Consider the following 17,604-nt stretch of genomic DNA (forward strand, 5'->3'; position numbering starts at 1 on the left):
TATACGTCTTTATTTTACCATAATAAACAGTATGCTAATCAAAGAAATGAGCATTTCTTGGCATTCTCTATAATTTATAGTAAGCACTCAATAAAAAACAGTTAATTACATGAACAGAAAAGCTTCATTACTATTATAACAAAATTTCCCTACCCATATAGGACTTGGGAAGCAAATGCATTTGTTGCATGAATGAAGTCCATGGAAAGCCAATGTATTTGTTGCATGAATGAAGACACAAATGCAGTAAATTGTACCTTTGTGTTAATTCACTTCCCTCTGCTGCTGCTGCTGCTAAGTCACTTCAGTCGTGTCTGACTCTGTGTGACCCCATAGACCCCACCAGGCTCCCGTCCCTGGGATCCTCCAGGCAAGAGTACTGGAGTGGGTTGCCATTTCCTTCTTCAGTTCATGAAAGTGAAAAGTGAAAGTGAAGTCGCTCAGTCATGTCTGACCCTTCCCGACCCCATGGACTGCAGCCCACCAGGCTCCTCCGTCCATGGGGTTTTCCAGGCAAGAGGACTGGAGTGGGGTGCCATTGCCTTCTCCTCACTTCCCTCTAAAGCTCTACAAATACTCATAATACTGGCTATGTGTCAAAGAAAGGTTAAATAGTTAAAATTCACCTTCCTGAAAAATGTAATGAAGTAGAAAAACTAATTTCTTGAGACAATGCCAGACACTTAAACACATTTAAAAATACTATGCTTCAGGTTTTTTAATTTAGAGATTGGATGTCAAAGACCAAAATTTTTATAAGTATTAAGAAGGTCTATGCAAGGTGGAGGGAATTCAATTATTATTCTCCACTGATCCATTTGATTACTCCTCCATAAGGTGTTTCAAAACCATGGGAATGCAGTTTTTAACACTTACCACTAAGCTGTATCAGAGAGATATTCATTTACATACTAATGAGGATTTCATGGATGTAACTGGAAATAAACTAGCCTAGTGGTACTCAAACTTCTATGTGTGTGTATCTGTGTGTGTTGGAGGGTGGTGGTCTTGTTTAAAATAAGGTTACTGAACTCACTTGACTCTTACTCCTGAGGTTCTGAATGAATGGGTTTTGTAAATCTGCATTTCAAAAGATTAGTGTTTGACAAACATTGATACATTGCTTCATTTCTGAACCTCAGCTTTCTCTTCACAATGAAACAACTCAGAAAAGTTATTTCTGTCAATCCTCCTGGTTGTTAAAAATAAGTCATGAACTAAGGTGTAATATAACATAAGTTAAGCTCATTAATTCAAATTAGATATAAGAACACCTATAAGTGTATATTTACCATTTGGGTAACACAAATGATTATAAATTCAAATTGGCAGACTTATGCAAGCCATGGAGAAATTTCAGTGAGTTTTGAAATGTTCTTTAAAAACATGTTAACTGAGGATTTTCCTGGGTGGTCCAGTGGTTAAGAATCTGCCTCCCAATGCACAGGACATGGGTTCTATCCCTGATCCAAGGAGATCCGACATGCTGCAAGGCAGCTAAGCCCCAGCGCCAAAACTGTGTACCCTAGAAGCCCTGCTCTGCAGCAAGAAAAGCCACCGCAATGAGAAGCTTGTGCACTCCATCTAGAGAATGTCCCACCTGCAGTGTATAAGTTCCTGCTCACTGCAACTAGAGATAGCCTATGCACAGCGATAAAGATCCAGTGCAGCCAAAAAAAAAAAAAAAAAAAACACAAAACATGTTACTGAAATGCTAGAGATGTAAAAATTGGTTCACCTATAGAATAAACCACTTTCTGCTTCTATGATAAATATGAGAAAAATCTATCTCCTTACAGTTCATATATGTGAAAAAAAAATAAGCATCTCAAAGAGCAAGAATAAAAGTTTTCCTTTAAAGTTGTAGTTTCCACTGTTTTTCTTTGTATACATAGTGTGCTGTGCTGTGTGCTTGTTCACTCAGTCACGTCTGACTCTTTGCAACCCCAAGGACTGTAGCCTGCCAGGTAGCTCCTCTGTCCATGGGGATTCTCCAGGTAAGAATACTGGAATGGGCTGCCATGCCCTCCTCCAGGGGATCTTCCCAACCCAGGGATAGAACCCAGGTCTCCTGCATTGCAGGGGGATTCTTTACCAGTTGACACCAGTTTGCAGACACCAGTTATGAACATTTGCATCTTTAATTCTTAAAAACAAAAACAAAAACACAATCCGAGGTAGAAAAAGTTATATTATACAGAGATAGCTTTCTAACCTTGATCCGTATATGTAGTCTTTTTACCTAAACTACAAAGTGATTTATGGTCCACAAAACTGTAGAAGGGAGCTAGTTAGGGAGTTTCAGAGATATTTAGTCTATTTGAACCATCTTGCCCTCTAAATGAGAGAGTTATCTCATTTGAATGTGTTTGTGCTATGTATTACTAAATGAGAGCATCAATGAAGAGCATCCTAACTGTTAGTGCCCCCAAAAGTTGGTTCTTTTCCCCTTATTTTCCTCTTTGTTCCATTTCTCTCATTTATTTCAGAAATTCCATGCTTTTGATTGTAATTATCCCATATCTCTACTATTGCTTTTATTGCCATGAAGTGCTTTTTAGAACAAAATCACTTTTAGTTCCAGGTAGATAAAAGAGGTGTATATTTTTATAATCCCTTTACTTATCTATATATTAATTTTTCTATAAAACATATGCAAAGTCTTATAATTTAAAATTTTGGAACATTTAAAAAATTATGTATAAAATTTTTAAATTAGGAATCAAAATAGAAATTAGATATTTTAAATGGGACACATAAATTTAAACTTAAAATCCAAAATCTTTTATTCATTGAAGAATGAATACAGAATAAAGAATGAATACAATAATATCAGTGTATTCAACCAACATGTTTAATCAAAAACAACAACAAAAATGTTTTTGTACAGATTCAGCAGGTTTTATAAGCAAAACAATGTTTATTGTAAAGAAATATGGAAATCAGAGATATGTGGGGGCAGACCCAGCTGGAAAACAGGGTTAAGTAAACATTTTCCTACCTGTGTGATTAATACAATATAAGAATGAGGAGTTCTCAAATCAAAGCAACTCCCTTTTCAAGTAATGTTCTGCACATATTGCTAAAAAACTGGTCCTATTATACCCAAAAAGTGTTCCCTAATGTAAAAAACAAACAAACAAAAAAAACCAAAACACTTTTAAGAGGAATATCTGATCATCTAGGGCATATACAAGGAAATAAACTTTTTCTGAGCTTGAAGCTTGCCTGCATCCCTTGAGTCATTAGTTAAATTCAGTTGGGTAAGATCTATGACTCCCATGAGTCTGACAACTGAATCTTTTGTGCAATACAGGCATGAATCAGAATCTCATTCACTATATGCCCACCCTCTCCCACAAATGTCTCTGGTGAAACTTATGTTCATGATTCTATTTCTGGTACTTCTAATTTAGTGAGTGTCTGTGCATGTACTCACATGCACCTCATTTCATGCAAAAATACCATATGTTTACTTGGCTTTAAACTTAATATAAATATCATGCCACACATATCCTTCAACTTGTTTCTTTTGATCAGCATTGTATTTGACTTATTCAATTCATCCATGTTAATTATATGTGGCTGTGGTTTATTTCCTGTTTGTATAGTATGCCATTATATGAATATTATATAATTTATTAATTCTTATATATATGTGAGTTTTTTCAGGTTTATTGTTGCTATATTTCAGTTTTGCACTATTAACAATATTACTCATGAATATTTTTGCATGTCTTGTGGTAGGCATGGGTAAGTGTTTCATTAGGGTCACTACTTAATGAATGAAGAACAAGGTTATAAAGTACATGCATCTTCTCTTTCATTAGGTATTGACTAGTCTTGGTACAAAGAAGTCACAACAACTTATTAATGCATTTCTACCATCAGTGAATGAAAGTTCATTTTGTACTACATTGTCATCAACACTTGTTGCTTTTATTATTCTATGACCATTAGTATTTTTTGTGATGTATCTGATTATTATTTTTGCTGATTTTTCTATCGAACTGATTGTTATTTTTATTGATTCATAAGACTGTACTTTTTTTATTGCATTTATGATGCTTCACACCAAAGTTATTAATTTAAATGTGATCATATTTAACCACATTATTCCTATTGATTATGCTTTAGAATTCTCATTTAAGAAATTCTTCCCTATCCAAACTTGATAGAGATATTCCCCACATTGTCTTTTGTTTTTTTCTATTTTTTTCTTTTACATTGAGGTCTGGAATTGACTTTTATGTATACTGTGATCCGGTTTTATGTATTAACCAGTGCTGTTCCAAATCAAGTTTCCATAGATCATGGATCTTTATTTGAGCTCACTATACCTATTCTGACATATTTACCTAGTTCTTAATAAAATTAAGACTACATTTGCTTCATTACTTTAACGGTACAATGAGTCTTTATATCTACTAAAGTAATTCTCCCCAATATATTCTTATTCCTTTCAAATGTTTTAGCCATTTTGGTCTTTTGCTAGTGTCTTTAAATAAAATTTTCTTCTTAAACAAATTGAATACTTTCTGTTAGCTATATTCTTAAGTACTTGATTTTGGAAATCATTATTAATTACACATTTTAAAAATTGTACTTTTAACTGAGTTTACTGGTATTTAGAAATACATGTAGTTTTCAAATTGATCATAAAGTAACATTGACTTTTGCCATTCTTTTAGCAGAGAGTCCTATGAATTTAAATACATGTATGTGTGTGTTTTAGTTGCTCAGTCATGTCTGACTCTTTACCATGCTATGGACTGTAGCCCATCAGACTCCTCTGTCCATGGAGTTCTCCAGGCAAGAATAGTGGAGTGGAAAGCCATTCCCTTCTCCAGGGGATCTTTCCAACCCAGGGATCAAACCCAGGTCTCCTGCTTTGCAGGCAGATTCTTTACCATCTGAGTCACCAGGGAAGCCCAAATGCATGTATGTGTTCAGTTGGTATTCTCCAAGGCAAGAATACTTGAGTGGGTTGCCATTCCCTCCTCCCAGGGATCTTCCTGACCCAGAGATGGAAACCACAGCATCTCCTGCCTCTTCTGCATTGCAGGCAGATTCTTTACCACTGAGCAACCTGGGAAGCCGAAATACCTGCATAGATTTGCTTAACTTCTTCTATAACTGGATGTAGAACAATTCTGTCACCTTAAGAAATGTCTTCATGCTATGAGTTCATGGTCACAGCCTACCCAAGTCTTGCCCCTAGAAACCAGTGGTCTGTTTTGTAGCATATGTTGTATCTTATAGGTAATGTCAGGTAAATGTAATAATAAAATATTTAATCTTTTGAGACTGGCTTTTTTTTTTTAACTTATAATGCCTTTGAGATTCACTCGTTACATTATATAGAAGCTCATTCTTTTTATTGCTGAGTAATGTTCCATTGAATGAATGTGCCACAATGTATCAATTCATCCACTAAAGGACATTTCAATTTTGAGTGATAGTGAATCAAGATTCTATAGACATTGATGCATTATTTTTGCTTGAGTTTTGTTTTCATTTATCTAGAATAAATACCAAAAAGTAAAAATATTAGGTCATATGGTAATTGCTTATTTAACTCTGTATAGTTTCAAAATAGTTTGACCATTTTGCATTCCCACCAGTAAAGTATTAGAGATGCAGTTGCTCCGCATCCTCACCAGTACTCATGATTGTCACCATTTTTTTTTCTTTTCATTTTAGCTATTCTATTAATCACGCAATGGTATCTCATGGTTTTAAATATGCAATTCCCTAATAATTAATGTAATTATAATTTAATTATATGTAATTATAATTTAATTATTAAAATTAGTAATTAAAAATAGAGACATTACTTTGCCAACAAAGGTCTATGTAGTCAAAGCTATGGTTTCTCCAATAATCATGTGTGGATGTGAGAGTTAGACAATAAGGAAGGCTGAGCATTGAAGAATTGATGCTTTTGAACTATGGTGTTGGAGAAGACTCTTGAGAGTCCCTTGGACTACAAGGAGATCAAACCAGTCAATCCTAAAGGAAATCAATCCTGAATACTCATTGGATGCTGAAGCTGAAGCGCCAATACTTTTGCCACCTGATGTAAAGAGCTGACTCATTAGGAAAGACCCTGATGCTGGGAAAGATTGAAGGTGGGAGGAGAAGGGGACGACAGAGGACGAGATGGTTGAATGGCATCACCAACTGATGGACACCAGCAGATGGTGAAGGACTTGGACGCCTGGTGTGCTGTAGTCCAGGGAGTCATAAACAGTCAGACACAACTGAGAGACTGAACAATAATAATTAATAACATTAAATATCTTTTCACATGCATATTTGTCATCTTTATATATACTTTGTTCAAATGCCTAGTCAAGGGCCTTGTCCATTTGTCAAAAATTTGATAGTCTGGTTTTTTAAATTGACTTTTGGATGTTCTTTACATAGACTCAATAAAAGCACTTTGCCAGGTGTGTGATTTGCTAACATTTTTCAGTTTTTAGTTTACCTCTTCATTCTCATAATAAAAGTGTCTTTCACAAAAGATGTTTGTTATTTTGTTAATGCCAAATTTATGTTTTGTTTGTCTATTTTATGGACTGTGCTTTTGGTGTCATGGCTAGGAACTTTCGACCTAAGCCAAGCCATAAAGATTTTCTTGTAGAAGTTTTACAGTTGTGCATTTTATGTTTAAATCTACTAATTATATTTTTAATTATATTTTTAAATATATTAATTATAGCTATGAACTTTAGGTCAAGACTTACTTTTTCCACCTATGGGTAACCAATCATTCAAATACCATATCCTGAAAAGACTGCTCTTTCTCCACTGATTGCTTTCAGTATTAAGTATGATGTTAGCTGTAAGTACTTTGTATCTATCAATTAATAATTTGAGGAAGATCTCTTTTATTCCTAATTTTCTGAGAGTTTTTATTGAGCATAATGTTACACATGTCAGATGCTTTCATTGCATCAACTGACATGACAATATGACTTTGTCTTTTGAGTATTAATATGATAGATATTATTGAATGATTCAGCTTTTTCAAAATTTATAGTAAAGTGTCTAGTTGTACAGTATCCAATAGTCAACAATAGCAACATTCAGCAATTGCAATGTGGCTACTGCTACTACTAAGAAGCTGAATATTTTAAGTTAGTTAATTTTAATTTAGATAGTGAGTGGAACTGATGACTACTCTGTTAGGTTTTGAAGATATAATATAGCAAAGGAAAAAGTGCTGAACAACATTGATCTAGCTAAGCGTTTATTAATTTTAATAATTTATCTGTCTACATAAAAACAAAAGAAACTAAAATCATACCATCTGTAATTAATTGCTATCTTACTTCTTCATTTTTAAATGTTATATCTTTTTCTTGACTTACTTCAGTGGTTGGGATGTTTAGTTCCACAATGAACAGAAATGGGGATAATATGCATCTTTATTTTCTTCTTGATCTAAAATGAAATGCTTCTCATGTTTCATCCTGAGACACACATATATACATAGACACACAAAATTTCTATCAGAGGATACTTTCAGTATTGAACAACAATAAACATTGTGTTAAGCCAATCTGTTTAAATAAGATGCTTAAGCACTTGTTAATTCTAAGCAAAGCCATGTGGTTTTAAGTGGCATTTAATAAAAAAAATTTTGATATATTTTTTCTAATGGTAGCATACAAGGTATATTGAATAGAATAAAAACAAAATCAAAATGCGTCTCAATCATTATTCCAACTCTGAAGTTCTGTCTATAACTCTTACTCAATTTTGGTTCAATGCATTTATGGAGAGATTTTTTGATGTAACCCAACTGCAAGGACATATGCATAAAGTTTTATCAGAGATATTTTTCATGTTCAACTGTGAATTCTTGGGTGCTTTATAGTCTGATGGGGGTACAAGACATGTTTTCATGCAACTGGAATGGATGGATTGAAAGTACAGAGAACTAAGATCTCAGCTTCTTCCTGAGGCATCATCAGGGACTTGGACTTCACCACAGCATCCTGCCTCATTTTAGAAAACAGTTTGTATGGGTTTAACGGCAGGAAAAAATATATTTCGAAGATTAATTTATGATTATTTATCTTTGTGCAAATGTGCTTTATGAAAAAATTAAAAATGCATTATATTTAAATTAAGGAACTTCAGTTCATTTCAGTTCAGTTGCTCAGTCATGTCCAACTCTTTGCAACCGCGTGGACTGCAGCATAGCAGGCTTCCCTGTCCATCACCAACTCCTGGAGCTTACTCGAACTCATGTCCGTCCAGTTGGTGATGCCATCCAACCCTCCCATCCGCTGTCGTCCTCTTCTCCTGCCTTCAATCTTTCCCAGCATCAGGGTCTTTTCAAATGAGTCAGCTCTTCGCATCAGGTGGCCAAAGTATTGGAGTTTCATTTTCAGCATCAGTCTTCCAACGAATATTCAGGACTGATTTCCTTAGGATGGACTGGATGGATCTCCTTGCTGTTCAAGGACCTCTCAAGTGTCTTCTCCAACACCACAGTTCAAAAGCATCGATTCTTCGGTGCTCAGCTTTCTTTATAGTTCAACTCTCATATCCGTACATGACTACCGGAAAAACCATAGCTCTGACTAGCAGACCTTTGGTTGCAAAAAAAATGTCTCTGTTTTTTAATATGCTGTCTAGATTGGTCATAGTTCTTCTTCCAAGGAGTAAGCATCTTTTAATTTCATAGCTACAGTCACCAACTGCAGTTATTTTGGAATCCAAGAAAACAAATTCTCTCACTGTTTCCATTGTTTTCCCATTTATTGGCCAGGAAGTGATGGGACCGGATGCGATGATCTTAAGCTTTCTGAATGCTGAGCTTTAAGACAACTTTCTCCACTCTCCTCTTTCACTTTCATCAAGAGGCACTTTAGTTCTTCTTTGCTTTCTGCCATAAGGGTGGTGTTATCTGCATATCTGAGGTTATTGATATTCCTCCCAGCAATCTTGGTTCCAGCTTCTGTTTCATCCAATCTGGCATTTCACATGATATACTGTGCATATAAGTTAAAAAAGCAGTGTGACAATATACAGCTTTTATGAATTCCTTTCCCAATTTGGAACCAGTCTGTTGTTCAACGTCCAGTTCTAACTGTTGCTTCTTGACCTGCACACAGATTTCTCAGGAGGCAGGTCAGGTGGTCTGGTATTCCCATCTCTTTAAGAATTGTCCACAGTTTGTTGTGATCCACACAGTCAAAGGCTTTGGCAGAGTCAATAAAGCAGAAGTAGATGTTTTTCTGGAACTGTCTTGCTTTTTCAATGATCCAGTGGATGTTGGCCATTTGATCTCTGGTTCTACTGCCTTTTCTAAATCCAGCTTGAACATTTGGAAGTTCACAGTTCATGTACTATTGAAGTCTGCTTTGGAAAATTTTGAGCATTACTTTGCTAACATGTGAAATGAGTGCAATTGTGTGGTAATTTGAACACTCCTTGGCATTGCCTCTCTTTGGGATTGGAAAGAAAACTGACCTTTTCTAGTCCTGCAGCCACTACTGACTTTTCCAAATTTGCTGGCATATTTAGTGCAGCACTTTCACAGCATCATCTTTTCAGATTTGAAATAGCTCAACTGGAATTCCATCACCTCCACTAGCTTTGCTCATAGTGATGCTTCTTAAGGCCCACTTGACTTCACATTCCAGGATGTCTGGCTTCAGGTGAGTGATCCCACCATTATTATCTGGGTTATCTGGGTCATGAAGATCATTTTTGTATATTCTTCTGTGTATTCTTGCCACCTCTTCTTAATATCTCCTTTGCTTCTGTTAGTTCCATACCGTTTCTTTCCTTTATTGTGCCCATCTTTGCATGAAATATTCCCTTGGTATCTCTAATTTTCTTGAAGAGATCTCTAGACTTCCACATTCTGTTGTTTTCCTCTATTTCTTTGCATTGATCACTGAGGAAGGCTTTCTTATGTCTCCTTGCTATTCTTTGGAACTCTGCATTCAAATGATAATATCTCCTTTTCTCCTTTGCCTTTTGCTTCTCTTCTTCTCTCAGCTATTTTAAGGCCTCCTCAGACAACCATTTCACCTTTTTGCATTTCTTTTTCTTGGGGGTGGTCTTGATCACTGCCTCTTTTACAATGTCAATAACCTCCATTGATAGATCTTCAGGCACTCTATCAGATCTAATTCCTTGAATCTGTCACTTCCACTGTATAATTGTAAGGGATTTGATTTAGGTCATACCTGAATGGTCTAGTATTTTTCCCTACTTTCTTTAAGGCTGAACTTGGCAATAAGGAATTCATGAGCTGTGTCACAGTTAGCTCCCGGTCTTGTTTTTGCTGATTGTATAGAGCTTCTCCATCCTTGGCTGCAAAGAATATAATCAATCTGATTTCAGTGTTGGCCATCTGGTGATGTCCATGTATAGAGTCTTCTCTTGTGTTGTTGGAAGAGGGTATTTGCTATGACCAGTGCGTTCTCTTGGCAAAACTCTGTTAGCCTTTGCCCTGCTTCATTCTGTTCTCCAAGGCCAAATTTGCCTGTTGCTCCAGGTATCTCTTGACTCTTACTTTTGCATTTCAGTCCCCTATAATGAAAATGACATCTTTTTTTGGGTGTTAGTTCTAGGAGGTCTTATAGATCAACTTGAACAAGGGGAAATGAACTTAAAGAAGAGGATATCCATTTGTAGTTGTATGGCCTCTGTTTGTATCAATGTCTGTTTCATAACATTTTCTAAGGAAAAGCCAGTTTGGTGGTAACAAGGTAAATATCTTTGCCATGTTATCCTTTATAAATTTTTAAATGTGCATCAAAGCAAGTAGACTAAACAAAACATACAGGTTTAGAAATTTTCAATTCTACAACTTATTTATCTGCTCCTGAACCTACTCTCATTACTCTTTTCATTCTCTGTTCCTTCCCATTGGGACTTATGTGTGTTCACCTTCTACTTCTTAAAACTTAATATAATGATTTTAATACAGTAATATTAGAATACACATAATTAACATACTAATCAAACATATATTATTATGTAATTAATAATCATGGAAGCTAAGTTGCATGACCTGAAAAACAAAGTTAGGGAAAAAAATGTATGCCTGGTTTTAAAAAATCTTGGATGTGTCAAAAAAATTCCAATATATTCTCACTACTTCTCTACCAGAACCCCTAGAGTACTCTTAAATACTACCAAGGGAGTCAGTTCCTGTGGTGTGATTTCCATGCTATTTTTATGCATACATATTACAAAACTCAAAAGATAGCACCACTAATACACTTGTCTTCAGCTGAAACTTCTTCCAAACCACCTCTTTGAGGCAGTGCTGTAATCTGCATTAAGACAGTAGTCACAAAAGTCTGTCAGAAACTCATCTTCAGGATAAACATACCATTTCATGATAGCAAAGAATTAGAAATATAAGGGCTTTGCTGGTGGCTCAGACAGTAAAGAATCTGCCTGAAATGCATGAGACCTGGTTTCCTTCCCTGAGTAGGAAGATTTCCTGGAGAAGGAAATGGCAACCCATTCTAGTTGTTACCTGGAGAATTCCATGGACCAAGGAGCCTGGTGGGCTCCAGTTCACGAGGTTGCAGAGTCAGACATAAAGGGAAAGACTAACACACACACACACACACACACACACACACACAGAAATATAATATGGGGAAAACATCCAGGATTTCCATTTATGTAGACTTATCAGCGACTTCTAGCATCATGCTTATTATACTATAGCCATCAGAGCTTACCTTTCCTTTACTGATGATAAAGAAGGTGTCCCCTCTTGCACCTTGCCTGATGATATACTCCCCATTTTCATAGTGGGTCTAAAAAACAGAAACAGTAATAGAAAAATAAATCAAGAAAGAAGTAATTTACTAAACAGCTCAACCTCTTCAAATACTATTAGCTCCTAAGGGAGAAATTCATCCTCATGGAATTTTACCCAAGGCTAGAATCCATCATTATTTAAGAATGATTAATAGTCAATGAACACAATGATTACAAAGAAATCATTTCTATCCTGCTCATCTTAAAAACTATTTTTAAGTGCCATTTTTCTGGGTGATTATATCTTCAAATTCATTCATTTTAATAGTCTGATGAAAATATTTCTGTCTCCCATCATCTGAGCATGAAATAAAACAGCAGAACTGATCATTAAACATGTCTTTTTGTATTATTTTATCTGTCATTTCCATTTGGCTTTAGTAGTTTTGTGATGATAGCCTTTTTTTCTTTTTTGCCTTCTGAGAAAGTCCTATAGTATCTAGCATTTTTAAAGATCTTCATTTTGAAACAAGATTGATTTTTTGTGGGTTATATGGCATTCATCACTTTTTAAGGCACTGTTTCAGCCTTTAATGTCCTGCTTCAGCAATTTAGATTTGGCCGTGTCAAACAGAATGTCTGTATTTTATGCACTGAATCCTGGTCCAGCATCTGTGAGCTTGTAAACCACCAAGCCAGGAGAAAAATAAGACTGCAAGAGGATTATCATACTCAGTGTATCAGTATTCTTATTCGCCCACAGTTACTAGGTTGAGACCCTGAATGAAGGTTGGTCCTGCAATGAACAAAAGTAATTACTATAAGCACAGGTGGGAGAAAGTATGTTACTGTGTCAGGAGATATAACAGAAAACTGAAACCTTCACCATATGGCCTGGTCTTTCTCTGAAGCTTAGCAAGGGAGGCATATTTGGGGGAAAAAAAAGTTACTTTGTATAGTCCTTAGGAAACAGATTTCACAGTTTGCAAGTGATGCTCACCAGGCCAATGGCTGTGATTTGTCCTGATACTTCAACACTGTTTCTTGATATTTTATTCACTCTTAAAATTACCTTTCATTAATACTAGCTATTAAGAATAGCCATGCTTTTCCTTGTACATCAAGAAAATTAACACACCACCTAATCTGTTAATTGTTTTTTAACTCATGTATTTTCCTAATAACAAGTTCTCTAAGTAAAAAAATTCCTCCTTATTTCTTTTCCCCAATCTCAACCATTAGATGGTATACACAGTCTGGTGTGTATCTTTCAAGACATTTTCCTATGCTTTTAAACATTTATCAAAGTGCATATAAATATTTATTTCTAAATAAAAATAAGATCATATAATACATATTCTTCAAGTGACTTATTTTATTTAACAAAATATCTGTGTTCCATTTTTAAATCTTGTTGCTTAGAAAGCAACAGAGGAAATCTCTTTGCGATGTGTGGATTTGAAAAACAAAATCACAATAGTCTATTTTCATGTATTCATTCAAGAAACATTTCTGAATGACTTGGAATCAGGCCTGGTTATAGTCACTGATGATACAAAAATGAGTAAGGCAAAAATCTCATGTTAGTTCCATCGTAGAGCCTTCCTTGATAGTGGTGACGTTGTACAGTACACTGTCCAATATAGTAGCCAGTAGCCACATGTGGTGACAGCGGGATTGAAATGTTGCCAGTGTGACTAAGAAACTAAATTTTAACATATTTACATTAATTCAAATGTGGATACTCACACATGGCTAGTGGCTACTACCTGGATAGCAAGGTAGTAGATGGAGTAAGGGTGGAGCACCTTCCATTCTTGAGATGCTTCTTTCTTTTGAATACAGCTCAATTAGGAAAACTCAGGACCTCTTTCTGCCCTTTTCCTCACTCTGTACCAGCGGAGATGGGGTCATTTACCTGACTGATAAATCTGGAAATAATGTGTATGTTCATCTCAGTCTCTCATCACTTTCAGGTGGGTGGGTGCCCCCCACAGGGGTCTGGCACTCTCTGCCGCTTCTCCAGGGCAAGAATCTTCTCCATGGCACAGTGAGCCTGCCCCTGTCTGGGCTTCTGTGACAGGACAAGTAAGTCTGCTCAAACAGAGGTCCAGTTGGGAGGCCTATTTATCTCTCACTCCTAAGCTACATTCTAGCCTAGAGTTTATTAGTGATAATAATAATAACAATAATAATAATAATAATATTTCCTCTGGAGAAGGAAATGGCAACTCACTCCAGATTCTTGCCTGGAAAATCCCATGGACAGAGGAGCCTGGCAGGCTATAGGCCATGGGGTCTCAGAGAGTTGAACACGACTGAGAAACTGAACACACAGTTTAGTCCACAGTTTAGTGAGATTTCGTCCATAGTCCACATTTTAGTGATATTTTAGTCCCATTTATCTCCCTCTGGGTGTTCATTGGAAGGACTGATGTTGAAGCCGAAACTCCAATACTTTGGCCACTTGATGCGAAGAGCTGACTCATTCAAAAAGACCCTGATTCTGAGCAAGATTGAGGGCAGGAAAAGGGGACGACAGTGGATGAGATGGTTGGATGGCATCACCGACTCGATGGATGTGGGTTTGGGTGGACTCTGGGAGTTGGTGATGGACAGGGAGGCCTGGTGTGCTGCAGTTCATGGGGTTGCAAAGAGTCGGAAATGACAGAGTGACTAAGCTGAACTGAACTATCTCCCTCTAGTTGAGAATGAATACTTCAAATCTTTGTTTTTTTTAAGACCCAAAAGAGCAATTTATTATTTACTAAATGTTAATAAGATTATTCTTTGGTTTCCCATGGTGTCGACTGGGCTAACTGCAAGGTGTAATGCCTCATGCTTATGAGCATTTGATGCCAGTTGCTGGCTGGGGGCACAGCTAGGACTGTCAGCCTCTGTTTTGCCCCACATGAGCTTCTCTATGTGGCTTCCCAGTCTTCTTCATGGCATGGTAGTTGGCCCCTGGGAGTGGGCCAACTTCTTAAATGGCAACTTGCTTTCTGTGATGGAAAGCAGAAGATGTCAAGCTTTCCCAAGGCCCAAGTCCCCTATCATATATGCTGCATTCAGTGAATTCAAGCAGGTCCCACACTGATTCAGGCACAAGGGGAAGGGACTGCACAAAGGTGTGATCCCCAGTAGATATGGTCCATCAGTTCAGTTCAGTTCAGTTCAGTTGCTGAGTCGTGTTCGACTCTTTGCGACCCCATGAATCGCAACATGCCAGGCCTCCCTGTCTATCACCAACTCCCTGGAGTTTACTCAAACTCATGCCCATGAAGTCAGTGATGCCATCCAGCCATCTCATCCTCTGTCATCCCCTTCTCCTCCTGCCTTCAATCTTTCCCAGCATCAGGGTCTTTTCCAGTGAGTCAACTCTTCACATCAGGTGGCCAGAGTACTGGAGTTTCAGCTTCAGGGTCAGTCCTTCCAATGAACACCCAGGACTGATTTCCCTTAGGATGGACTGGTTGGATCTCCTTGCAGTCCAAGGGACTCTCCAGAGTCTTCTCCAACACCACAGTTCAAAAGCATCAATTCTTTGGTGCTCAGCTTTCCTCACAGTCCAACTCTCACATCCATACATGACCACTGGAAAAACCATAGCCTTGACCAGACAGACCTTTGTTGGCAAAGTAATGTCTCTGCTTTTTAATATGCTGTCTAGGTTGGTCATAACTTACCTTCCAAGGAGTAAGAGTCTTTTAATTTCATGGCTGCAATCACCATCTGCAGTGATTTTGGAGCCCAAAAAAATAATGTCTGCCAGTGTTTCCACTGTCTCCCCATCTATTTGCCATGAAGTGATGGGACCAGATGCCATGCTCTTAGTTTTCTGAATGTTGCGCTATGGTCCATCAGGAGCTGCCAAAACACAGTCTGGCGTACGTCTCAAACTTCGTGTACTGAACTGAGCTCCTGGCATCCTTTTTCTAGTCCTGCTTCTCAAACCCAATGCCAACTTCAATCTTTCCGGGTGCTAGGGCCAAACACCTTGGAGTCACCTTTAACTCTTTTATCTCACAGGCCACAAATGCTCTGTCAACAGACCTGGCTGCTCTACCTTCCAAAAATGCCCAGAATTCAATCATGCCTCATATCTGTGGCTATGGCTGCCATCTTTTCTTACCCAATCCATGCAGTCATCTCCTAGCTAGGATCTCTGGTCTGGCCAGGCCCCTTCAGTCCCTTCCCCACAGAGCAGCCAAGTAATCCCATTAACAATCAGTGGCTGCCCCTCTGTTCACAGCCCCATAGGGTCCTTCTACATATGTGCAGTGTCCTACAGTAACTACAATGCACTAATAGTTCCTGTTTGTTTGCTTTTTCTTTTATTGCTTCACTGACTTCACCTCCCACCTCTCTCCCTCTCATTATGCCTGTTCTGTTCACACCACTTTCCTTGATGTTCCTTGAACACCCACATGTAGGCCCACCTTAGGCCCTTTGCACAGACTTTTCTCTCTGCCTGGGAGGTCCCTCCATCCCAGGTATCTCATGACTGTTTCATATCTTTGCCCAAATGTCGCTTTCTTGATGAGATCTTTCTCAAACTTTCCTTTAAATCTGTTTGTCTTCTCTGCACTTGTAACTCTTCTTAATTTTCTATGTAGCACTTACCACCTACATCTGTCAGAGTTCTGGCAGAAGAAACTGCCCCTTGGGAGAGGGAGGTGATTAAAGAAGGATGAATGATGGGAGTGAGGAATGGATTAGGGGATCAAAGAGGGCTAGTGGTAAGTGGTCAGGGAACAGGATTACTGGGCCCTGCTGAGAGCTGAAGCCATGGGAGAGACAAGCTCAACAGGAGCAGAAGCTGTAGCTTCTGATAAGGAACATCCACTGCCAAACCCTTGCTTGGTTTGGGGAGACCTGAGGGGTAAATACCCTGACTTCTCTGTTCTCTATCTTCTAGTCTCCTGCTGAAGTTCTCCTTGGCTGAACTCAGCTGGAAGTTGTGAGACAATGTAGTCAATGGAGCCCTTCTATTCAGATCAGCTTCTAGGCAGAGAGAAGGGCCAGGAAGAGTGACAAGTTTCAGGTTCCTGTTTAACATATCATTCAGTCATTTATCAATGTTTTCCTCCACTAGAAGGAAGGAACTCTAGGAGGGATTCTTATGTTGCTCTCTGTTGTGTCTCTTGCCACTAGAAAAATGCCTAGGTGGTCACTAAATATTTGTCAAATGAACAGTTTACATTATAAGAATACTTAGTCTATCATGTAACAAGAAGTCTGAAAATTGAGCAGTTCCAAGGCTGGTCAGTTTGTTGGCTCAAAAAGTCCTGTGAAAGACCAGGTTCTTTGTTTCATTTGGCTTGTCCTCACTGGAGGGGTCTTTATGGTTCCAGGATGACTGCCACTGCTCCAGTCATCACAGCTGGGTCAGAAGCGGAAAAGATGAGTTTCTCATCTTACCACTACTTCTAGGTAAAAAAATCTCAGAACCTCCTAGTGATCATGTCCTTACGTCACCTCTGAGTTGCATACCTATTCTTAAATGAACATCTGGTGAGATTAAATAACAATTCTAAATGGTTTTTATTAATCAAGCTCACCCACTAGGGCTGAGAAGAAATCATTTAAATGAAATAAAACTCTGGAAATGAGAAAATGGAAAGAAGGGATTGTGAAGGCACCCAAGAGGGTATTTAATTCATGGAGAAACCCAAACAGACTCTGAAGGGTCAGGGCTGAGATGCAGGTGGAATGAAGAGAAGGGGCTAGTCAAGCTGGGATGGTAGGTTGTAAGAATAGACTCAGAGTCCACAGAATCTGTCTTCAAAGACCCACTGAGCCATGGTGAAAGACAGGGAGGCACCTGCCCCCAGGGACAGTATGGTGACTGGC

The 17,604-nt window shown here is 37.9% G+C and overlaps 1 protein-coding gene across 2 annotated transcripts in view; it reads right to left on the reverse strand.

The window, feature by feature from the left end:
• Positions 1-17,604, reverse strand: part of PRKG1 (protein kinase cGMP-dependent 1) — a 1,335,516-nt gene that overhangs the window by 228,347 nt on the left and 1,089,565 nt on the right. For both annotated transcript variants that reach the window (XM_070470571.1, XM_070470570.1), the window contains exon 6: positions 11,730-11,807. In XM_070470571.1, coding sequence (XP_070326672.1) covers positions 11,730-11,807 — 78 coding nt within the window. The remainder of the gene's footprint in view (positions 1-11,729; positions 11,808-17,604) is intronic.

The sequence above is a fragment of the Odocoileus virginianus genome, chromosome 7, assembly GCF_023699985.2.
Source record: "Odocoileus virginianus isolate 20LAN1187 ecotype Illinois chromosome 7, Ovbor_1.2, whole genome shotgun sequence".
Classification (NCBI taxonomy): domain Eukaryota; kingdom Metazoa; phylum Chordata; class Mammalia; order Artiodactyla; family Cervidae; genus Odocoileus; species Odocoileus virginianus.